At 69.4% G+C, this 22594-nt stretch overlaps 2 protein-coding genes across 10 annotated transcripts; both read right to left on the bottom strand.

Moving 5' to 3' along the window:
- Nucleotides 1-2382: 2382 nt before the first annotated feature.
- EPS8L2 (EPS8 signaling adaptor L2) lies at nt 2383-16371 on the bottom strand. Of its 4 annotated transcripts, none has more exons than XM_070055357.1 (21): nt 16235-16371; nt 13554-13679; nt 13413-13468; nt 12880-12944; nt 8690-8869; nt 8432-8581; nt 8279-8358; nt 8055-8197; nt 7909-7979; nt 7696-7822; nt 7242-7330; nt 6586-6660; nt 6284-6432; nt 6065-6197; nt 5678-5790; nt 4439-4544; nt 3930-4046; nt 3640-3712; nt 3362-3542; nt 3133-3265; nt 2383-3052 (listed from the first exon to the last, which is right to left on the bottom strand). In XM_070055357.1, the coding sequence occupies exons 2-21, from the start codon at nt 13595-13597 to the stop codon at nt 2975-2977; spliced, it is 2163 nt and encodes a 720-aa protein (XP_069911458.1). In that variant the 5' UTR covers nt 13598-13679; nt 16235-16371; the 3' UTR covers nt 2383-2974. The 4 variants fall into 4 exon arrangements, with proteins under 4 accessions (XP_069911458.1, XP_069911501.1, XP_069911545.1 ...); XM_070055400.1 differs by having other exon boundaries at nt 8690-8851; XM_070055444.1 differs by having other exon boundaries at nt 13584-13679.
- Nucleotides 16372-17369: 998 nt separating this feature from the next.
- TMEM80 (transmembrane protein 80) lies at nt 17370-22593 on the bottom strand. 6 transcript variants are annotated; one of them, XM_070055677.1, is made up of 5 exons: nt 22055-22593; nt 20181-20692; nt 19728-19821; nt 19361-19654; nt 17370-18586 (listed from the first exon to the last, which is right to left on the bottom strand). In XM_070055677.1, exons 2-5 carry the CDS (start codon nt 20238-20240, stop codon nt 18381-18383), a joined length of 654 nt encoding a protein of 217 aa, XP_069911778.1. In that variant the 5' UTR covers nt 20241-20692; nt 22055-22593; the 3' UTR covers nt 17370-18380. The 6 variants fall into 6 exon arrangements, with proteins under 6 accessions (XP_069911778.1, XP_069911877.1, XP_069911835.1 ...); XM_070055776.1 differs by having other exon boundaries at nt 20331-20692; XM_070055734.1 differs by having other exon boundaries at nt 20673-20692.
- Between the last annotated feature and the right edge of the window lies 1 nt (nt 22594).

The following is a 22594-nucleotide window of genomic DNA, read 5'->3' as shown; positions in this document are numbered from 1 at the left end:
GGCCCTGCACCCACGGGGGGACCCCGATGATGCTCCTGGCTCCTGGTTTCAGCCTGGCCCAGAACCAGCAGTGGAAAATACTAAACTTTTAAAAAAGATTTATCTTTTTTAAGATTTATTTATTTATTTGAAAATCAGAGTTACCCAGAGAAGGAGAGAGAGAGAGAGAGAGAGAGGTCCTCCGTTTGCTGGTTCACTCCCCTATTGGCCATAACGGCTGGAGCTGCACCAATCCGAAGCCAGGAGCCAGGAGCCAGGAGCTTCTTCCGGGTCTCCCACGCGGGTACAGGGGCCCAAGGACTTGGGCCATCTTCTACTGTTTTCCCAGGCCACAGCAGAGAGCTGGATCTGAAGTGGAGCAGCTGGGACTCGAACCGGTGCCCACATGGGATGCCAGCGCGGCAGGTAGAGGCTTTACCTGCTACGCCACAGCGCCAGCCCCAGGTTTATGTCTTTATTTGGAAGTCAGACTTGGAGAGAGAGATCCAGAGCCCAGCCCTGGCTGTTGCAGCCATTTGGGGAGTGAACCAGTGGACAGAAGACCTCTACCTCTCTCGCTCACTCGCTCTCTCTCTCCCCCTCCCTCCCTCCCTCTCTGTAACTCTGCCTTTCAAATAAATAAATAAACCTTAAAAACATGGGTAATTCGGCTGCATCCCAGCAGAACGGGAATACACTTCCCGGGTCAGGAATTCGTCCACAGAACTCAGTGGGCAGACAGCTGCAGGGAAGGGGTGCAGGCGTGAGGCGGGCGCCCCCCGAAGGCCACGCAGTGGGGCCCGGACACCCATGTGCCACGGGGCTGTTCCCCGGGACCCCCAGGCCAGCAGCCTGAGACCTAGAGCAGGCAGCGCCCGCTTTGGGGGACCCTCCTGGGCCTGTCCCTGAGGCCACTGCTGACCCAGGCTCTGGTGGACACAGCACTCGGCCCCTGCTTCCCCCTTTGTGGGGGGGGGGCACCGTTGGAGCTGACAACACCGCAGGAGGCAACATGCGTGGTCTCCAGCTCCCGGCCTCAGCAAGGGGCCACTGTGAGGGCCTCGGTGCCCTGTGCTGTCACCATCACCAGGCCGTCCTGCCGCATCCCTGACTCTGTGTGAGGTTCCCGGCGTCCCAAGTCCTCCCCTGCACGCCCTTCCCTGGACACCGAGGCTGGGCCCCCTCACGTCTGGGGGGTGGGACGAGACACCTGACAGCCCCCCCCCCCAACCTCTTTCCAGAAGAGACAAAGCCCTTCCGGAACGGCACGGGCAGCCCCTGGCGTCCTGGCCAGGCCTGGCCGGGTGTGGGTGGCCAAGGCCAGCTGCTGGGAGAGCCGGGAAACGATAGCCACAAAGACACGCTTGTCCCCAGGACAGAGCCGGGTCTTGTCCAGCTTGGGCCTTGCCACCCCATCCCCCACCTCTGAGGTCTGCAGCCAGCAGCTCGGGCCCCTCCCCCAGGCCCCCAGCAGGCACTGCTGGGCAGCCCATGGGGTGAGTGGTTGAGGACACACTCGCTGGACCGGATGAACGCACCTGAACCCAGGTCTGGGGCCTGGCAGGAGGCCCCGGAGGCCAGTGCTCAGTGGGCGAAGGTTGCAACCTGTCACCCCCTGACCTGCAGGCCCCAGGAGGCGACCCTGGCAGCCAGCGCTGTAGGAGCCGAGAGACCTGGCTTGAGGGCCGGGGGCTGGAGTGTGGTCGGCCGTCCAGGAGGCACAGAGGGCAGCGGCCTGGGCATGGGAGGGCTCGGGGAGCGGAGGAACCACTGCAGATTCTGGGCCCCAGCACTGAGGCTGCAGGGGAGGCAAGGCCTGCGGGTGGTGGGTGATGGGGCTGGCCCCCGGTCAGCAGAGGCCGCTCCTGGAGCAGGTGGAGCCCTGCGTCCCCACTGGTGGCCCTGATTCCCTACCGGCCAGAATGCAGGTTGCAGGGGGCCCATGGTCCTGCCCAAGGGGAGGGGACCCTCGTTCCCTGGCCTGGGGCATTGGCCAAGGGGCTGCAGCTCAGAGGGGACACTCCAGCTCCCCTGGATCTGGGTGGCCTGTCTGGGTGTCGATGGCAGAGGCCCACGAGGCTCAGCCCCTACTGCATCCCCGGACACCCCTCCCCCGCCCTGGGGTCGGTCCCGGGCTGCTTTGGAGACACCTTCGCTGCCCGCTCGGCCCGGGCTGGGGCCCCTCCTGGCGGCCGCTCGCCGCAGCTCGCAACGGGGCCAGCAGGGGGCGCCCTCAGCCTCCCCCGTGGCTGCGGCTCAGACGAGGCGGGGCCCAAACTCTTGGCTGGACTCAGGCCTCTTCCCCGCCCGCTCCACGTTCTGGGGTTTGCGTCCCAGCAGAAGAGCGGGCAGCCGGGCCAGGATCATCCCGCGATCACCCCCTCCCCGAAACAGACACATGGCTGCCGGGAAGCTGACGGTTTAATGACAGGGAGCCCCCGCAGCGCCCGGGGCGGGCACACCAGCCAGCAGCCACGGACAGGACCCTGTGGCCTGAGGCCGCGTCAGAGCAGGCTCTGGGCTCTGTGGGGAGGGACGGGCTCCGAGGAAAGGACTTGTGTCCAGTCCATCCTCGGTCCTTTAAGGGGCTCGGGGCTCGGTGTGCACCCCACCCCACTCTGCGCCCAAGTCCTGTCCGGGAGCCTCTGCCCCGGCTGCCGCTGGCCGGGGTGCAAGGGCACATCCGCAGGGGAGGCCACAGGAAGAACCCCCCACCTCCGGGGATTCTGTGGTCTGCAGGGGCTGGCACCGCCCAGCGGCAGCTTTGGCTGAGGCCCGCCGTGGACTGGGCTGGGGCTGGGGTGGCAGAGTCGCTGCCCACGGGTGTCGCTGGGCGGGAGGTACATCGCCTGCAGGCCCTCGGCCAGGGGCAGAGCCCGGCTGGGCACCGCGCCCCATCCGCGTCCTTGGTCGGAAATACACGTGCGGAAACCGCGCAGCGCGCACGGCCCGCACGGCTCAGCCCTTGCAGACGCGCGCCCCACGCCACAGGCGTCTAGCTGGCGTCCCGCCGCTGGTTCTTGGAATGGAACTTGCTCATGAGCTCCTCCAGCTCCGACCCGCTCTGCTGCTTCTAAGGAGAAGACACAGGGTGGCGTGGGCGTGGGCGCGCGCGCCGGGGCGGGGGGCGGGGGGCGCGTGGCGCGCGCTCACCTCCAGCACGGCCTTCTGCACCGTGAGCTGGCTGTACACGCGGGCGCCCTCCTCCCCGCACACCTTCCTCAGCTCGTCCTTGTTGAGCGAGAAGAGCTGCGGGCCCGTCAGGATGCCCAGGTTCTCCACGATTCTGCGGGCGGACGGGCGGAGGCAGTGAGGGCGGGCCGTGGGCGCGCCCGCCGCCCCCGCCGCCCCCGCCGCCCGCCAGCCCCGCCCCGCCGCTCACCGAGCGCTAAAGGCCTTGGCTTCCAGCCAGGCGCGGACCTCTTCCGGGCCGGAGTCGAAGCTGAGCGGTGGGTGCGCGGGGGCGCTGCGCTCGGCGCGGGGCTGGCGCGGCGGCTGCGCGCGGATGTGGTTGATTTTGCGCACCAGCTCGTCGTTGACCTCGTCCATGTGGTGGATGAGCTCTGCGGGGGGGGGGGGGGGGACAGCGGGCTCAGCCGCCAGCCCGCCGGCCGCTCCCCTCCTCGCACCCCCCCCCCGCCCCGCACAGCACCCGCTCACCGTCTTTGTTCCCCGCAAAGCTCGGGGGCAGCTTGTGGGTCGGGCTGGCTGGACCCCAGTACTTCTGTCCAGCCTGCGGGGTCGGGGTCGGGGGGTATCAGGCGCTCCGCCCGCCGCTCCTCCCGCCCTGCCCCCGCCTCCCGCGCCCGGGTGCGGGATCCCCTGGCCAGCCCCGGACAGTGCCTGGAGCAGCCCGGACTCCAGGAGGCGCGCAGACGTGGCTACCCCTCCCCCACCCCTGCTCCGGGCCCTGGGCAGGACGGAGCCCGGGCGGGCGGGCGGGCGGGCACCTCGAGCGGGCCGGCCGCGTCCTCGGGCCGGGCTTCGGCCAGGATGTTGCAGGGCACGTAGCCGGCCTGGCCACTGCGGTTGCACAGCTTCCACCACTGCCGGCCGTCCTCCAGCACCTGCGGGCAGCAGCGGGTGAGGCCCGCACACCCCACCCCGCCCTGCTCACAGCTCCCACAGCAGCCCGGGGCCTTCCCCACGGCCAGTGGATGGAGACCCCTCCCCCGCCAGCCCACCGCTCACAGGGAGCACTCCCGGAGCCCTCCGAGGCCTGTCCTAGCCCCCTGCGGGCCTCCCCTCCCCCGCCCCTTTCCCTGGGGGCTGGCCGGCCTGGATTCCACCGGGTGGGATGCGGCTCCTGCACCAGTGAGTGACAGCCTGGCCAGGTCTCCTGGAGGGTCCCCACCTGCCAGAGGCTGCTCAGCCCAGCCCCCGCTCAGCCAGGGAGCCCCCTGCCCCAGCTGGAGCTGCCCCGTGGGGGCCCCGTGGGGGGTTGGGCTGCAGCCCTCACCTCCAGGACCTCATCCTTGAGCACGGACAGCTCATTGGCGTTGCGGGCGGTGAAGTCGTAGAGGATCCTGACGTACTTCGCCATGGCCGGCGTGGGCTGGTGGCCCCTGCGTGGGACAGGAGGGGCTCAGCGCAGGGCTGGGCTGGGCCGGGCCGGGCCTTCCCGGTGCAGTGCCTCAGCCGCGCAGCGGTCCAGGTCACAGCGCAGTGAGGCTGCGCTCCTCAGCCGGGAATGAAAACTGTGACAGCCCCAGAGCGCTGGGCCGCGGAGGTGGGCGGGGCTGGCCCCAACCCAGGCCACCCAGGGGCCTCCAGCTGAGAAGCCTGCACCTGCACCCCACACAGCAAGCCTAGGCTGCCCGGTCAGTGTGGCGCTGGCCACAGGGCAGCTCCCTGGGGAGGGGGACGCTTCTCACGGCTGCCGGGACAAGGGGCGTGGCGGGCTTGGTTAAACGTGGGAGACCTGGACAGAGCTCGGGTCCCAGTTCTGCCAGGCCCAGCTACTTGGGGATGGATGGAGACCTCTCTCTCCCTCTTTCAAGTAAACAGTCAGCAAATCACAAAGCAGGGCCGTGTTGTGGCACAGCGTGTGTGTGCACCTCGCCTTGGCGTCCCGGCTGCTCGGTCTCCCGCTAACGCTCCTGGGAGAGCAGATCCCGGCCCAGGAGCTGGCCCCTGCCGCCTACGTGGGAGACCTGGATGAGCTCCAGGCCCTCGCCTGGCTCAGCCGTGCCCACTGTGGCCGTTTGGGGAGTGAACCAGCAGATGGAAGATCTGTCTGTCTCTCCCTCTCTGTCATTCTGCCATCCAGATAAATAAATAAATCTTTAAAAAGAATGAAATACAATGCAGGCTGTGGCCCCTGCCCCTGGTGGTGAGAGACACTCCCCAGGCAGGCCCTGGGCCAGGACCCAGAGCAGAGCGGAAGTGAGGGTGGGGGGGGGCAGGGAGGTGAGGGCCAGGTCACGCACCAGGAGGGACGGCTCTGGCGCGGGCACATCCTCGCCCTGGGACCTCCGTGAGCTCAGCAAAGCCCTGTTTATTCCCAGGTCACCTGCTCCAGGTGTTCTCTTATAGCACCAGGGAGGGGCTAAGGCAGGAACCTCCTCCCCTTGACTCACAAGGAAGCGTGGAGGCAGCGAGGGCTGAACCCCCACCGGTACACAGCGCGGTGGCAGCCTACACGCGGGAGAGCCCCTATGCTTTGGAGAGTGAGGGTCGCGCCCTGAGCGGGGCTCACCTGTGACCGTGTGTGGGGCCAGCGGCCAACAGGGCCTCCCCCGGGGGCGTGGCCTCAGGGGCAAGGCCGTGCTTCAGGGAGTTGCGGAAGGACAGTCGGCTCCCTGGAGTCAGCTGTGGGGAAAGCAGACGCTGTGGGCGTGCCGAGCGGGGAAGGAGGGAGGGACCAGGCCCGGGCCAGGCCGGGACCGCAGCACTGGGGACTCGGGGAACCAGCTGTGACGGAGGCATCACCAAGACAGAGCCAGACACCCGGGCGGGGCCACAGGGACGTGGACGGGGCTGGGGGAGAGGAGCCAGCCCAGCTGGGGGGGGGCTGGGGGAGAGGAGCCAGCCCAGCTCGGGGGGGGGGGCAGCCGGGTTGCAGCGGGGCTGTGAGGACTCTGACCTCAGCATCTGGGGCCGGGGCCAGGCCCTCCACCTCCCAGGGGGCCTCCTGCAGCACGTCCAGGGGCGGCTCCCAGCCGCTGTGGAACCTGGGCACGTAGAGGAGCACCTGCGGCTCCCGTGGCCACTCAGCGCTGGAAGGAAAGTCCCGGGGGTCAGTGGCAACCCGGCCAGAACCCCCATCCAGGTGTGCCCCCACTCCTTCCCCGCCACACGGTACCGGGGCCTTGTCCAGGTCTCCCCCAGCGACTCCCACAGTGCCATCTCTTTGGGCACCAGGTGGCCGCGCAGGAAGCCCACGGCGTCCCTGGACAGCAGGGGGCTGGACACGGAGCGGGCAATGTCGGGGCCCCCGCAGGTGTTCACGATCTGCGGTACAGCGGGGTTCAGATGGGCCCCAGCCCCTCCACCCTCCACCCTCCGCCTGCAGCTCCCGGGACCCCAGCTCTCCCACGCCCCGCCCCCGCGCCCCCAGCACCAGGTCCAGGGTCCCCAGCCCCTCCCACGCCCCGCCCCCAGCACCAGGTCTAGAGGCCCGAAGAGGAAGTGCACGAGCTCCGCTGCACTGGGGTTCTGGATATGCTTCCGCAGCTTGGCCTGGGGGGGCACAGGGGGCGGGGTCAGGTGGGGGCGGGGACACGGGCGGGGGACAAGTGAGGGCGGGGACACGGGCGGGAGGGGGACAGGTGGGGACGGGGACACGGGTGGGATGGGACAGGTCGGGGCGGGGACACGGGCGGGAGGGGACAGGTGGGGGCGGGGACACGGGTGGGATGGGTCAGGTGAGGGCGGGCACAGGGGGCAGGGTCAGGTGGGGGCGGGGACACGGGCCGGGGGGGGGGACAGGTGGGGGCGGGGACACGGGCGGAAGGGGGACAGGTGGGGGCGGGGACACGGGCGGGATGGGACAGGTGGGGGCGGGGACACGGGCGGAAGGGGGACAGGTGGGGGCGGGGACACGGGCGGGAGGGGGACAGGTGGGGGCGGGGACACGGGCGGGATGGGTCAGGTGAGGGCGGGGACGCGGGCGGGAGGGGGACAGGTGGGGGCGGGGACACGGGCAGGGGGCAGGTGAGGGCGGGGACACGGGCGGGAGGGGACAGGTGGGGGCGGGGACACGCGGGGGCGGGGACACGGGCGGGGGCAGGTGAGAGCAGCGGGCCGGAGGCGCCACGCACCAGCAGGTTGAGCGCCAGCTTGGTCTTCTGGAAGCAGTCCACAAACTCGCTCTCGGATGGCGGCCGCGCCCGCAGTGTGAGAACGCCCTCTGCGGGTGGGGCAGCCCTGAGCCGCGGGCGCTGCGGGCGGTGCGGGCGCGGCCCCGCGGCCCCCCTCCGCCGCCCGCGCGCACCTGCCGGCCCCTCCCCGCCCGCGCGCACCCGCGGCCCCCGCGCGCACCTGCCGGCCCCTCCCCGCCCGCGCGCACCCGCGGCCCCCGCGCGCACCTGCCGGCCCCTCCCCGCCCGCGCGCACCCGCGGCCCCCGCGCGCACCTGCCGGCCCCTCCCCGCCCGCGCGCACCCGCGGCCCCCGCGCGCACCTGCCGGCCCCTCCCCGCCCGCGCGCACCCGCGGCCCCGCGCGCACCTGCCGGCCCCTCCCCGCCCGCGCGCACCCGCGGCCCCCGCGCGCACCTGCCGGCCCCTTGCGGGCCTTCTTCTTGCCCTTCTTGCGTTGGTTCAGCTGCTTGAACGCCTCGGCCGCCTTCTGCAGCCGCGCCACGAACCACTCGATGTCGTCCAGGGCGCAGTTGAGGATTTGCTGCGGTGCGGGGGGCAGGGGTCAGCGGCCGGGGGCCCCTCCGCGGCGGGGGGAGACCGCCCCGCAGGCGCCCGGCCCGCACCCACCGTCTCCTTCTCGATCTTCTGCGCCAGGGCGGCCCGGGGCTCCTCGTCCTGCGAGTCCTGGCGGCAGAAGCCTGGCGGGGGACGGCGCAGCTGTGGACCCCGGCCCGCCCCGCCCCGAGCGCGCCCCGCCCACCCCCGTCGCGCACCTGGCTCGCCGGCGGGCGCCCAGGCCCCCACGCGGTTCCTGGCCTGAGCCGAGTCCCTGCCGAGGCGCTGGAAGGGCACGGGGGCCGGGCCCTGGGGAGGGGGCAGGATCGACTGCCGCTGCCGAATCTTCTCCTGGTGGCCCCTGGCGGCACAAAGACCGCCCCGCTTAGCCGGGCCGGGCGACCCCGCCCCGCCCCGCCCCCCCGCGAGACCCCCGCCCTACTTGAGGGTCTGCGGCCGCGTCTTCTTGCCCAGCCGGCAGTCGGCCAGCGCGCTCTCGATGTCCTCGTGCACCAGCTCCGCCTGCGGGCCCGGGGCGTCAGGGCGGTGGGCGCAGCGCGGGGCCCACGGCCGCCGCCCCCCGGCCGGTCCTCACCTCCACCTCGTCGCAGTGGAAGAAGTGGACGTCGGGCTTGGTCTGCTCGGGGTCCTGGCACACGAGCAGCAGCACGGACGCGTAGCGCAGCTGGTTCAGCACCGTCTGGCTGAGCTGCACGGTGGCCAGCGGGAAGTTCTCCAGCTCCTCCTGCGGGCGGGCGGTCAGGCGCGGCGGGCACACGGCCACCCGCGACTCGCGGCACACACACCTGTGGGCCCCAGCCGCGCCCCCAGGCCCCCCCCGGCCGGGCCGCACCTGGGACTCCACGTCCAGCAGCCGCACGCAGCGGTCGTCCACCTGCAGAAGCATCTCCTGCGTCCAGATCTTGTCCTTGGAGCTCAGCTGCACCAGCTTGCGGATGGCGTCGTCCACGGACGCGATGGCCTCGCTCTTGTCCATGATAAACGTGGCCAGGTGCTGGGGAGGGGCGGGCCACTGCTGGGCTCAGCGCTGCCTGTGCTGGCCCTCAGGTGGACATCAGTGGGGGCCGTAACCAACCCCACCGGCAGTGTTGTGGGCTCCACTCTCCCAGCCCCCTCCCCACGGGGCTCCCGGTGACCACTGGCCTTTGCCAGACCAGTCCCTGCTCCTGTGCCTCTGTGGGCACAGCCACAGCCCCAGGGTGGGGGGGGGCTGCCGGGGCGGGGCTCTGCAGGCTGGTTTGCTGCTGTCTCCCAGCTCCCGCCATGGCCCGGAGCATCCACCCGGGCCCTCACTGAGCCACAAACCCAACACGGACTGGGACCCTCAGACACTAAACTCGAACACGACACCACGGAAAGGCCCCCGGAGGACACCCGGGGCAGCTCCCCACGGCCTGCTCCGTGGGTGCTACCTAAGCAAAAGCAAAACCTGACACCAACAAAGCTGCAGAAGACAGGATCTCCGCCCGGTCCCTGGGAAACGCCACGGAGAGGGCGGACACAGGCAGCAGGAAGTTTCCTCACAGAGGGGACAGCGTTCACCCCGAGGCGGCAGAGGGCAGGGAGCGTGGACAAGCGGCCCAGGCTTGAGCGGTGAGGCCACGGAAACGGACTCAGTGACCACTCAGGAGCCTGCGCCCCCGGCCCTGCGGCTCTGCTGTTTGGGGACGGATCGACCGACACGGAGAGGCCTGGTGTCACCCCCGCGGGCTCCCACCCCAACCTGGCTGGCCCCCGCGGGACAAGGCGGGGACACACACCTCTCCCCCAGCTCCCACACGTGTCACAGCCAGGCCGGCCAGCCTAGGGGCCAGCAAGAGGGGACAGAGAGAGTGGGCAGGAGCTCCCAGGGGCTGTGTGCATGAGGCCGGACACACCTGGAACACACACTGCTGGGAGAGACCAGCACAGCCAGGAGATACGGCCAGGCCACTGGACTGGGCCAGGCCCCTGGACCACTGGACACAACAGGAGGACACGACCAGAAGCTCCTGGCTCCTGCTTTGGCCTGGCCCAGCCCTGGCCATTGTGGCCATCTGGGGAATGAACCAGTGGGTGGAAAACCTCTCTTTCTCTCTCTCTCTCTCCCTCCCTCTCTGTAACTGTCTCTCAAATAAATAAATAAATGAATCTTAAAACGAAACAGACACTGCCGCCTGCATCCCACATCACAGGGCCTGGGTTCAAGTCCCAGCCCCGCTTCTGAATCAGCTCCCTGCTAATTCACCTGGCAGGCAGCAGTGAGGGCTACGTGCTTAGGCCCTGCCACCCACAGAGGAGACCCAGAGGGAGTGCCTGGCTCCTGGCTTCAAGCTGGCCCAGCCCTGGCTGTTGTGGGCATTTGGAGAGTGAACCAGCTGTCTGTCTCTCACTTTCTGCCTTTGAAGTAAATAAAATAAAGAAATACAAATTGGGGCTGGCATTGTGGCACAGTGCAAAGCCAGCTTCTCGTAGGAACGTTGGATCAGGTCCCGGCTGCTGCTCTTCCGATCCAGCTCCCTGCTGTGGCCGGGGAAAGCAGTGGAGGACGGATCAAGTGCTTGGGCCCCTGCACCTGCGTGGGAGACCTGGAGGAAGCTCCTGGCTCCTGGCTTCGGCCTGGCCCAGTCTCAGGGTCACTGCAGCCATTTGGGGAGTGGTCCAGCAGGTGGAAGATCTCTCTGTCTCTCTCCTCCTCTATCTTTGTAATTCTGGCTTTCAAACAAATAAGTCTTTTTAAAAAAGAAATAAAACTTAAACATGAAAGGTGCAAGGGCAGGCATCGGCCTAGAGGCTAAGGCCAGGTGAAGACGCCTTTACGTACTTGACAGGTAGAGAGGGAGGTCCTCCCTCTGATGGTTCACTCTGCAATGGCCAGGGCTGGGTCAGGCCGAAGCCAGGAGCCAGGAGCTTCCTCCGGGTCTCCCGCGCGGGTGCAGGGGCCCAAGCACTTGGGCCATCTTCCACTGCTTTCCCAGGGCATAGCAGGGAGCTGGGTTGGAAGTGGAGCAGCCGGGACTTGAACCTGTGCCCACATGGGATGCCGGCACTGCAGGCAGCGGCTGAGCCCACGGCACCACGGTGCCAGCTGCTTGACCACAGCTTTCTGCCAGTAAGGACCCTGGGAGGTGCAGTGGTGGCTCAAGTGTCAGGGTCCCTGCCCCCCACCTGGGAGCCCTGGGCCATCAGCTGGCCCATCCTGTCTGTGGGGAGTGAACCAGAGGATGGGCGCTCTCCCTCCGTCTCTATCTATTCAAATAGTGTAAATGAATAACTAAAAAAACCAAAGGGGCATCCCCACAGATCTTAGAGACGCGAAGGGAATTCTAACCAAAGTCTCCCCACAAAGAAAGCTGTGCCCCCAAAGGCCCCCAGGGGCCCTAGAGACCACGTGAGGAAGAAGCAACGGCAGACGAGACAGCGAGGCCCTGACACCTGCCCAGGTCTGTCCGACAGCAAGGCAAGGGGGTCAGATGCCTCGGACGCCCCAGAGAGGAGAGTCGGCCCGGCCGACGCCCCAGCGGCCAACCCTGCCCCGCCGGCGCCTGTCCCGGCTGCTCCACTTCCTGTCCAGTTCCCCCTGATCGCCTGGGAGGGCGGCAGAGGTCGGCCCAGGTTCCTTGGCCCCTGCACGCATGAGGGAGACCTGGAGGAAGCCTGGCCCGGCCCCGGCTGTTCCGGCCACCTGGGGGGGACTCAGCGGATGGAAGGCCCCTCTCTCTCAGTCTCCCCCTCCCCGGGTCTCTGGCCTCCCAGTCAGCAGACCTGATGCTGCCCTGAGCAGGGGCGGTGGGCGGTGGGCAGTGGGTGGTGGGCGGTGGGCGGAGCAGCCCCACGGGGAGGGGACGCTCACACGGGGGAAAGGCCGCGCGGAAGCAGGGGTCCCAGCGGGCCACGGCCCCCACGGCGGGATGGCAGCGGCCTCTGAGAACAGAGGGTGACCGCGGGCCATCAAAACCGGACCTCCGAGCAGCCGGAGGCGGCGTCCAGGTCCCACTCCCGCCCCACTCCTGCTCACGTTGGCCCCGGGGGCCCTTCCACCCCCGCGGGAGACCTGGACGGAGTTCCCGGCCCCTGGCTCGGGCCTGGCACGGCCACCGCAGGCATCGGGGACTGAGCCGGCAGCTAGGGGCTCTTGTGGCTCAGCGTTTTGGGGCGACAGTGGTGGTGACACAGCTGCAGGGTACCCCGCTGGACCCACCGCACAAGACAAAGGAGCTCACCCACAGACACGGGCCTCGGGGATCAGGGTGGGTCTGGCCCGCGCCCTCGGGCCCCGGGCGGGAAAACCCCACACACTGCACACCCCTGCTGTCCTCTGGGAGGGCAGAGCCAGGCCAGCAGGAGCAAAGTCCAGGCACCCGGCCAGGAGGCCCAGGCAGCTCCTCACCTCTGAGGGCAGAGTCCCGGGCAGAGAGGTGCTGGCATTGCCGGGAAGGAACCGCAGGACACCTCTGTGCCCGGCCCACGGGCTCCGAGCCGGCAGCCGCCGCCCACTGGGCCACGCAGCCCAGCAGGAGTGCCCTGGTCACGGCCCAGGCTGCGAGGCCTCGGGACTCCTGGAGGTTCCTTGTACCCATTCCACAGAGGAGGAAGCTGAGGTGTGGGAGAGACGCCCCATCACTGCAGCCGGGGCCACGCAGGCTCCCCTCCCCCACAGCCCCTGTGCCAGGCCGGCCAGCTCCCGGGCACAGGAGGGCTGAGCCGGTGCGAGGCAGACCCTGGGCTGCCAGTGACAGCTGAAGGGATGGAGACCCGAGTGGAGTCGCCGCTCCTGGCTTCCGCCTGGCCCGGGAGCCTCCCCGCCCTGTGTGTCCCCTGCTTCTCAGAACTCTGGTGATGGGTTATAAAACTCGGACAGCGCCTCCTCGGCTGACCACAGAGGGGGCCACCTTCCACCTCCACATCCAGGCCCCCGCCCGGGGACACAGCGCCCAGGAGTCTCCCTGGGCAGTACTGGTCAGTGGCACCCCCTGGGGAGGGAAGCGGCTGCTGCAGGTGTCAGCCGGGGCCTCCCCTCCCCTGCCGGCCCAGGGGCCTCACCTGCACGTGGTACTGGGAGGTCTCCTGCATGATGACGTTGGAGTTGGAGTATTTCTTCCTCTGCTCTGATGTGGGGAGACTCAGTCAGTCCAGGGGACAGGGCCACCACAGGGGACAGAGTCGGGTGAGGGGTTGGGAAGTCCCCCAGCGTCCGTGGAGGGGGCAGCGGCTGCCTGTGCCTGGAGGGCTGCCCCCCCCCACCCTCACAGCTGCTGGCTACAAAGCCCCCGCACCCCTCTTGCTTTCCAGATGGGGGTGTTCAAATGGGGGGTGTGGTGGGCTGGGGGCAGGGACTCAGGCAGGAACAGGACAGGGCTGGGGGAGGGTGGCCAGCCCCCTCCCCCCCGCCGACACCGGGCTGCTCACCCCCCCCCCCCGCCCGCGATCAGGTTCCTGTGAGCAGCACGGGATCAATATTGATGCTCCCTGAATTATTTGTGAAGGCCGCTCCCCTTACGGGTGGGGGAGGGGCGTTTTGCCGCTGCTCAGAGCACCAGGGTAGCCAGGGTGGGGGAGCCGCGAACCTCACTCACCAAACAGGTCCTTGGCACTCATCTTGGCCACGCCATCGGCCCGGCCCAGGCTGCCACTGCGGGGGAGGGGCAGGTGAGGCCACAGCCGGGGCAGGGGCACCCCTCCCCGGGGGCCCGCGGTGGGCATGGGGCTCGGCTCACTTGGTGGCACCCGGGCAGCAGCTCACGGACCCTGAGTGGCTCATGGCGTCCTCGGTTCTCAGAGGCGGTGGCCGGCGGCGCAGACCTCAGCCCGGTGCAGTCTGGAGCCCGGGGCCCTGCTCACAGCTGAGTGGACAGGGGAGCTGAGCTGACACCTCCTGGCCTGGCCGGGGCCTGGGCAGGGGTCCTCAGGAAGCAGAGCCCCTGCCCTGGGCCCCACCTCGCCCCAGACCCTCTCTCTGGTCTAAGCGGGCTGGGGGTGCTGGGATGACAGTGCCCAGGTCCTGGGGGCCAGCGGGGCAGGAGGGCGGGGCTGTGGAGAAACAGCCCGGAAGAAGCCCCCGCCCCAGGCCCCGTCCCTGCTCCCCCAAGGCCTCTGCCTCCGCTGGCGCTGCCCAGGGACTCGTGCTCCTACACAGACTGGCCCCTGGCTCCCTCTTCGGTCTGGGGGCTCTCGGGGGGCCGGAGCAGGTTGTGTGCACGGAGTCCTGGGGTCCCAGCCACCCAGAAGGCTCCCCGCGGAGAGGGTCCCGGCCAGGACAGGACCCCTGACAGGAGGCCCAGCAAGGGGGAGTGGGCGGGGCAGCACTGCTGCCCAGAGGGGTGCCTGGCCCCTCCCCGGGGGGCGGCGGAGCCTGTGTCCCCAGCCAGACTGACGTCCTGTGGGCTGCTGGGCAGGGCCCTCCTGGGGGTGTCCAGGCGTGGCCCGGGGGGCTTGGCCGGATTCCTCTGTCCACCCGTCTGTGCAGTATGTCCGGAATGTTCATGACCTCAGTGGGTGAGTCCCGGTGTTTGCTTAATGAAATTCCTGGCTGGCTCAGCCAAGGCGCTGGCACGTGGGGCCAGTGTGCACGTGTGCGCACACGAACACACACACACACGCAGCAACACAGCAACACCACAGATACACACAGATCCAACACACACAGACACGATACACTCACACACACACAGACACCACACACACACAGACACCACACACACATACACACAGACACGATACACAACACACACACAAATACCACACACACATACACACAGAGCAACACCATAGATACACAGACACCACATACAACACACAGACACCACACACACATCAACATCTCACAGACACAGACACCACAAACACACGCAGCAACACAGCAACACCACAGATACACACAGATCCAACACACACAGACACGACACACTCACATACACACAGACACCACACACACACACACAGACACCACACACACACACAGACACCACACACACACACACACAGACACGATACACAACACACACACAAATACCACACACACATACACACAGAGCAACACCATAGATACACAGACACCACATACAACACACAGACACCACACACACAGACACACAACACACATCAACATCTCACAGACACAGACACCACAAACACACGCAGCAACACAGCAACGCCACAGATACAGACACCACACACAATACACACACAGACACGATACACTCACATACACAGAGCAACACCATAGATACAACACAGACACCACACACACGTCAACACACACCATCACACACACAGCACACACATGCACAGACACAAACGCCATACACACATGTACACATATCACATATGTCAACACACAGCACACACAGACACCATACACACACATACACACATCACAACACAGCATACAAACACACCATGCACTACACACAAACACAGATTCTCTGATACACGCACACACGTGGGCACACACATGGCACACACAGGGGCACACACACGGCACACGGAGGGGCACACACACGGCACACACAGGGGCACACACACGTGGGCACACACACGGCACACACACGTGGGCACACACACGGCACACACAGGGGCACACACACACGGCACACATAGGCTGAGACTTGCGCATGCTGTGTCTTCTGCTCCCTGGGGGGCGGCAGGGGGCATCAGGCCCCAGGTGGGGATCAGGCCCCGGGGTGGGTGGGGCCCCAGGGGCTTGGGCTGCACTTTGGCTCACGGTCATGGCTTTCCGGGTCTGCAGGCAGGGCCAGGCATGCACGGTGCCCAGCTGGCCCCACGGGCTCCAAGTTCAAATTCCAGCTCCACGCTGGGTGACCTTGGGGAGGGGTCAGCTTACTCACAGGGGCTCCTGGCTGCCCTCCAGGAGCTGGGCGGGGCCCTGGGGTAACCCTGGGAGGCTGTGAGTGGAGAGACCCCGAAGGGCCTGGGGGTGTGCCCGGTGGGCCCAGGAGACGCGCCTGGCATCCGGTGGCCTTGGGCAGCAGTGGGAGGGGAGGGGTGGGGCAGAGGTGGTCTGGGGCGGGCCTCAGGGGACGACCAGTCTGCCTTCTGTCCCCTGCCACCAGGGCCTGGGAGCCCTCGGGATCCTCCCCGAAGCACCGGAGGCCCAGCCGGGACCGGAACCTGGTCCTGGAGGCCCTGCCTGGCTCGGACACCCAGGAAGTGCCAGGTCGGGCAAGGGAAGCCCCTCTCCCTACCTCCCCCGAGCCGACCTGGGGGCTGGGAGGGGGCGGCCGCGTGGGTGAGTCACCGCGGCTGCCTTGAAGACGTCGGTGCGCCCGGCGCCTCCCAGCACCGACGGGCAGGCCCTGCCCGGCCCGGCCCGGGCCCCCAGCGCACCGAGAGCCCCGCGCCCGGCGCCCCCGCCCGCGCGCCTCGGCGGAGCGCTCACCTGCTGCCCGCGAAGGTCCCTCGGCCCCGCGTCCGCCGCCGTCCCAGTCTGTCCGCGCCTGGGCCGCCGCGCTCGGTGTCCGCGGACGGGCGGGACGCGCGGCGGGGCGGGGCGGGCCGGACGGGGCGAGGTGGAACCTGAGCGACAGGTTCGGAGTCACCGGGGTGCGCGGGGCGGGGCCCGGAGCCTCGCCCCCGCCCTCCGGCCCCACCCCCAGTCCTGCGCGGCCCCCGACCCAGCTGGGCCCCCCGGCGCGGGCGGCACGGAACCGGCAGAGCTCGCCCCGCAGGTGTGGGGGCCCCGGGGTCGCTGCTGGCACTGGCGGCCCGCTGAGGGCTCCAGCCGCGAGGAGGCCAGGGCTGCGTCCCCGGCCACAGGTGTCCCCCGCGGGCCCCAGGTCCAGAGGGATCCCCTTTCGGTTCAGCCCAGCCCCGACCCCCATTACTGGGGAGCGGCCCGGCTCCGGCTGTGCGGGGGTCAGAGGCGGTTCTGAGCGCCTCAGATGGGCGGGGCCACGCAAGCAGCCTCCAGCCTGGACACCTGAGTGAGGGCGGGGCTCCCTCTCCCTCCCCAAGGCCCACATCTCTGGGACCCCGGGGACAGGTCGGAGGGCAGGTGCCCTGGGCTGGTAGGCGAGAAGGAAGTGCACACGGGCAGAGGTCAGGCCCAGGCCACGCTGGACCCGCCCTAGGGACCCACAGGCTCTGACTGCTGCTAGGGAGGCCAGGCCAGGTCCAAGGTCCCAGGAGGGCCGGTGGCACCGCAGCTGGGCTGTGCAGACAGACAGGAAGTGGCGCGGGGCCTGCCCAGGGCCGGTGGGGCCTGGCTTCCTGGTTTATGGCCTTTGCGGCTGATCTGGAACACACCTGGATCCCGCTGCCCACGTGACCTCGCCCTGCCCCAGCAGCCCAGGCCCGCAGTGGGCACCGTCCACGCCGAGTCAGCAGTCTCCTTTGCGCCGCTGTCTGCGCCCCCTCCCCCAGGGGGACACTGCCTCCTGCAGGCGGGGGCGGGGTGTGTAGGCCGGGGGAGGCCCAGCTCCTGCTGGCCACTGCAGCCTCTCCAGCCAAGAGCAGAGCCTGAGCTCCCGCCAAGGCCGTGGGGAAGGCGGGCGGGGGGCAGTGACGAGCAGACATCCAGGGGCTCCAACGTTTATTTAAAAAGTGCACAGAACAAGCTCTGGTCCGAACAAGAGGCGTGGGGAGGGGTCAGCTCGGACGCCTTCCTCGGGGCTGGGGAGGGTCAGCTCGGGCGCCTTCCTCGGGGCTGGGGAGGGGTCAGCTCGGGCGCCTTCCTCGGGGCTGGAGAGGGTCAGCTCGGACGCCTTCCTCGGGGCTGGGGAGGGGTCAGCTCGGGGCTGGAGAGGGTCAGCTCGGATGCCTTCCTCGGGGCTGGGGAGGGTCAGCTCGGATGCCTTCCTCGGGGCTGGGGAGGGTCAGCTCGGATGCCTTCCTCGGGGCTGGGGAGGGGTCAGCTCGGGCGCCTTCCTCGGGGCTGGAGAGGGTCAGCTCGGACGCCTTCCTCGGGGCTGGGGAGGGGTCAGCTCGGACGCCTTCCTCGGGGCTGGGGAGGGGTCAGCTCGGGGCTGGAGAGGGTCAGCTCGGATGGCTTCCTCGGGGCTGGGGAGGGGTCAGCTCGGGCGCCTTCCTCGGGGCTGGGGAGGGGTCAGCTCGGGCGCCTTCCTCGGGGCTGGGGAGGGTCAGCTCGGACGCCTTCCTCGGGGCTGGGGAGGGGTCAGCTCGGACGCCTTCCTCGGGGCTGGGGAGGGGTCAGCTCGGACGCCTTCCTCGGGGCTGGGGAGAAGCTGCAGCTGGGGGCCCAGGCCCGAGAGCCGCCCACTTCCTCCACACCTGTTTCTTTAGGAAGCCGGACGCGGCCTGGCCCAGGCCCCCCAAAGCCCCTGCCCTGGGCTGTGCTGTCCAGCAGGGACCCTGGCGACTATGAAGGCACCGGAAACCAGCGAGGAACCACGGGCCTCCCGGGGGCGAAGCCGGCAGGAAGCAGCCTCTCTGAGCGGCCACGGGGCTCTGTCCTCCCTCGGCCCGAGGGTCAGGGGTGCCGCCCTCAGTCCTGGGCAGACGCTCCCCGTGAGCAGCAGGTCCTGGACGGAGGCAGAGGCCTGGGGGCAGGGGCTCCTCGGCGGCGGCTACCTCACCAAGGCGGCGATGACCACCAGCTGCAGGACGGCCTCCAGGCCGTGCAGCGCCAGGCGCGCGGCCCCGAGGGCCGAGTCCGCCCACAGCACCAGCGTCTGCCGGAGCAGGAAGTGGACGGCCAGGAGGGCGCTGACCGCTGTGAGGGCCAGGCTGGCGGCCAGCGGCCCCTCGGCCTCCGTCAGGTTGCCCTTGGTGCCTGGAGAGCAGAGCGAAGGTTGAGGGGGCTGCGGGGGCTCCTGCCCGAGCCTCAGCGCCTCTCAGCTGAGACCGATTTTTTTTTTTTTTTTTACAGGCAGAGTGGACAGTGAGAGAGAGACAGAGAGAAAGGTCTTCCTTCGCTGTTGGTTCACCCTCCAATGGCCGCCGCGGCCGGCGCACCGCGCTGATCAGAAGGCAGGAGCCAGGTGCTTATCCTGGTCTCCCATGGGGTGCAGGGCCCAAGCACTTGGGCCATCCTCCACTGCACTCCCTGGCCACAGCAGAGAGCTGGCCTGGAAGAGGGGCAACCGGGACAGAACCCGGCGCCCCGACCGGGACTAGAACCCGGTGTGCCGGCGCCGCTAGGCGGAGGATTAGCCTGTTGAGCCATGGTGCTGGCAACTGAGACTGATTTTGTTGAAAACCCCTGAGGCACCTGGCCCTGGGCTGAGGTCAGCTTTGGACAATTTCAGGAACACCCAACAGACCAAACTGCACCCTCCTGGGATGGCCCCGTCCCCGTGGAGGAGCCGAAGCGGTGACAGCGAGGACGCTGGCTCGCTCCCCTACGCCCCGCGGAGTCCCAGGTCCTAGGACGCGGAGGGCCGGGGCCCCGATTCCTCGGGTCCCTCGCTGGACCCTGGGCCTCACGGGTGGACGCGCGAGGGCCAGGGCCTGGCAGTGGCCTCTCAGGTGCGGTCCAGTCCTGTCTGCAGACGGACGGGTGAGAGGCCAGGGCTGCAGGCCGGGGCAGGGAGGCATCCACACTCACCTCTGGGCCCTGGTCCTGGACGAGAATTAACCCCTTCCTTCAGGGGACGGCACCTGCAGCTGGGCAGGGGGCCGGGAGCCAGGCCAGCCCCCTCCTCACACGCCGAGACCCGGGCAGGGCCCTGAAGGCCCAGGACCCCTTGGCGGTGACCCGAGCAGGTGCCGTGTCGGCCGCTCGGTGCCGTGGGCGGCGTCCACTCACCCAGGTGCAGCCGCAGGGCTTCGAGCAGCCCCATCAGCAGGAGCAGAGCCGCGTCCAGGAGCAGGTGGCCGGGCGGGCAGCTGAAGGCCTGACCTGCGGGCACACAGCGGGGCTGCAGCGGCTGGCGGGCGGCCCCCAGGGCGCCCGGCGGGGGGGGGGGGCTTACTTTTATAGAGCAGCATCAGGAGGGTGGCCGGGAAGTAGAGGGCGCAGAAGGCCCGGCTGAGGCGGAACAGCGCCTGCAGGGGCGCCGAGGACAGCTGCGGCGGTTAAGGGGCCTCACTCAGAACGGGGGCACGCAGGTCCGGCCCGGGTGCGTGGAGCCCTGGGCTCCCAGTCCTGGTGCGGGCACTGGGACCCCCGAGGCAGGAGGGCGGGGCGGCTGCAGGCCGGCAGGCCCTGCTTTCCTGCCCCCCTTTGGAGAAAGCTGTTCCTCTCCGCCTGGGGGCAGCTCGGCCCCGGTGGGGGGCGGCGGGAGAGGAGCCCTGCACCCCCTCCCCGGAACCCAGCGCTTAACAGCGGAATCACTGCCGGCCGGAGCCTCCGCACCCGCCCCGCTCCCTGCCGGCGGCCTGGGAAGGCAGCAGGTGAGGACCCACGCGTCGGGCCCCGCCCCGACCTGGGAGACCTGGATGGAGCTCCTGGCTCCCGCCGGCTCAGCCCTGGCCGTTGTGGTCATTTGAGTGAAGAAGCTGATGGAAGACTCCTCTCTCTCTCTCTGTGACAGCAATCAATCTTTTAAAAAGATTTATTCGAGAGGCAGGGTTACCGAGAGAGAGGTCCTCCTTCGACTGGGTCACTCCCCAGATGGCCCCAACGGCTGGAGCTGGGCCAGGCTGAAGCCAGGAGCTTCCTCCGGTCTCCCACGCGCGTGCAGGGCCCAAGCATCTGGGCCGTCTTCCACTGCTTCCCCAGGCCACAGCAGGGAGTTGGGTGGGAAGAGGAGCAGCCGGGACTCGCACCAGCGCCCATATGGGATGCCGGCACCGCAGGCAGAGGATCAGCCGCCTCCGCCACAGCGCCCGCCCCCGTCAATCTTAGGAAAAGGCAGCGCGGCCGACAGCTTCCTGGCCAGCAGGTCCTGCGGGCGCGAGTGCTTGTGGCAGGATACCACCTCCGAGGAGCCGCTCCCTGCAAGACACAGCGTCCCCGGGTGAGGTGGACACCCGCGGCCTTCTCAACACCGACACCGACCCCCCAGCAGGAAGCTCCTGTGGGCCCCCTGCAGGCACCCTCCCGGGCCCTCTCGCCCGTCCCTGCCCTCCTCTGCAACTGCACCCGTCACCCAGAGCACCCCCCCCGACACGCGCTCTGGCCCAGTCGATTTTATTTATTTGAGGGGCAGAGTTACAGACGGAGAGACACAGAGAATCTTCCACCCCCTGGTTCACTCCACAGTTGGCCACAACAGCCAGAGCCAGGCCAGGAGCTTCCTCGGGTCTCCCACGTGGGTGCAGGGGCCCAAGGACCTGGGCCGTCTTCCACTGCATTAGCAGGGAGCTGGATCGAAGTGGAGCAGCCGGGACTCGAACCGCTGCCCACATGGGATGCCTTAGCCCACTCCACCACAGCGCCGGCCTCTGGCCCAGTCTTCTGGTCGTGCCCACCCCACAGGGCCCCTGCGGCCTCTCCCCTCGGTCCTGAGCCCGGCCCCGCGCCCGCAGCTCCCGCGGAGGCGGTTCTTGCCCGGCGGCCTTTGCAGCCCCGGGGACGGCCGCCAGGGCGCGCTCGCCTCGCGCGGGCGAAGCGGTCTGGGGGGCGTGCGGGGCGCCGGGGGTCCCTGCGCCCTCCCAGGCCGGACGACGGTCACTGGGGGTCTCCCTCCCTCCCAGGCCGCCACTGCTACAAAGGGGGAACCCGCTGGTCTTTCCGACCGGGCGGGGGCGGGGCAGGTGCTGGCGCAGCGGCTGGGGGCCCGGGTTCGAGACCAGCCGCTCCACTTCCCATCCCGCTGCCTGGGGGACACCCGGGCCGGGTCCCAGGCTCCTGGCTGCCCCGGGGCTGTGCGGCCACTGGGGGAGTGGCCAGCGGGTGGACGCTCGCTCTCTCCCCCTGTAGCCGCCTTTCAAATAAATCTACAGACCCACTGAGCCGGCAGCGCACCAGGGTCGGTCACCCCTTGGCCGCCCCAGCCCCACTGCCCAGGCCTCCGCCCGCAGGACCCCGCACCTGCCCGGGCAGGAGGCCGCGCGGCCGGGGGCGCGCCGGGCGGGGACCCTCGCGCGCGCCCACGAGCCCGACGCACGGAGCGCGCCCCTCAGCCTTAAAGGAGCCGCGACGCGGGCGGGCCCGAGGGCGTCCCGCTCGGCGGGGACCCCGCGCCGCGCGGCCTGCCGTGTGCGGGATCGCGGCCGGCCCCGCCCCGCTCCCGGGGGCGGCTTCCCGCGGGGGGCCACGGCGTGTCCCAGGCTGGCGGCCTCGCGGGCCCGCTGAAAGCCCCAGCCCGGGACGACGGCGAGGCCCGCTCGGCCGTCACCTCACGCCGCCGCTCACCTCGCCGCGCGGCCGCCATCTTGCCCCGCTCCCGGCGGCCCCTGCGCGGCCTCGGCCATTTTCGCTGCGACCGAAGGGGCCCGACCGCGCCGCGACCGAGGCCTGACTCGTCCGTCCGGCGGCGCTCGGCCACTTTCGGACCGGAGGAGGCGGGGAGCCGAGGTTCGGGAGGATTTGGACTCGGGGGCGTTCGGCTCAGATCGGCTTGGCCTCGGGGCGAATCGGCTCCGTCCGGGGCCGCAAGCGTCTCCCGGAGAGGCCGAACTGCGTCGTCGAAGGCCGGCGAGAGCCCGCCCGGAGCCGGACGTCGCCGTCGGCCGCGGGCCACCGTGGGCAGGGCCTCGCAGGCAGAGAGGAGGGCTCGGGACCGAGCCGCTCGGAAACGCCCGTGCGGCCTCGGAAGCGTTCGGACCGGGCTCGTACGGCCTCGGAAGGGTTCGGACCGGCTCGTGCGGCCTCGGAAGCATTCGGACCGGCTCGTGCGGCCTCGGAAGCGTTCGGGCCGGCTCGGCGCCTCACTTCGGGCTGCTTCGGCTCTCC

This window comes from Oryctolagus cuniculus, chromosome 1, assembly GCF_964237555.1.
Source record: "Oryctolagus cuniculus chromosome 1, mOryCun1.1, whole genome shotgun sequence".
Taxonomy (NCBI): domain Eukaryota; kingdom Metazoa; phylum Chordata; class Mammalia; order Lagomorpha; family Leporidae; genus Oryctolagus; species Oryctolagus cuniculus.
Note: the sequence above shows the minus strand (reverse complement) of the source record. Positions and strands in the feature narration are given on the sequence as shown.

Coding starts and splice junctions, on each gene's coding strand:
- EPS8L2 (XM_070055357.1), bottom strand. CDS start 13,597: ATGAGCCACTCAGGGTCCGTGAGCTGCTGCCCGGGTGCCACCAA. Junction 13,469..13,553: donor TGCTGCCCGGGTGCCACCAA/GTGAGCCGAGCC, acceptor CCTCCCCCGCAG/TGGCAGCCTGGGCCGGGCCG. Junction 5,791..6,064: donor CCCCGGCCCCAGATGCTGAG/GTCAGAGTCCTC, acceptor CTTTCCCCACAG/CTGACTCCAGGGAGCCGACT.
- TMEM80 (XM_070055677.1), bottom strand. CDS start 20,240: ATGACCACAACGGCCAGGGCTGAGCCGGCGGGAGCCAGGAGCTCCATC. Junction 19,822..20,180: donor GCTCCATCCAGGTCTCCCAG/GTCGGGGCGGGG, acceptor TAACCGCCGCAG/CTGTCCTCGGCGCCCCTGCA. Junction 18,587..19,360: donor TCCAGGACCAGGGCCCAGAG/GTGAGTGTGGAT, acceptor TCTGCTCTCCAG/GCACCAAGGGCAACCTGACG.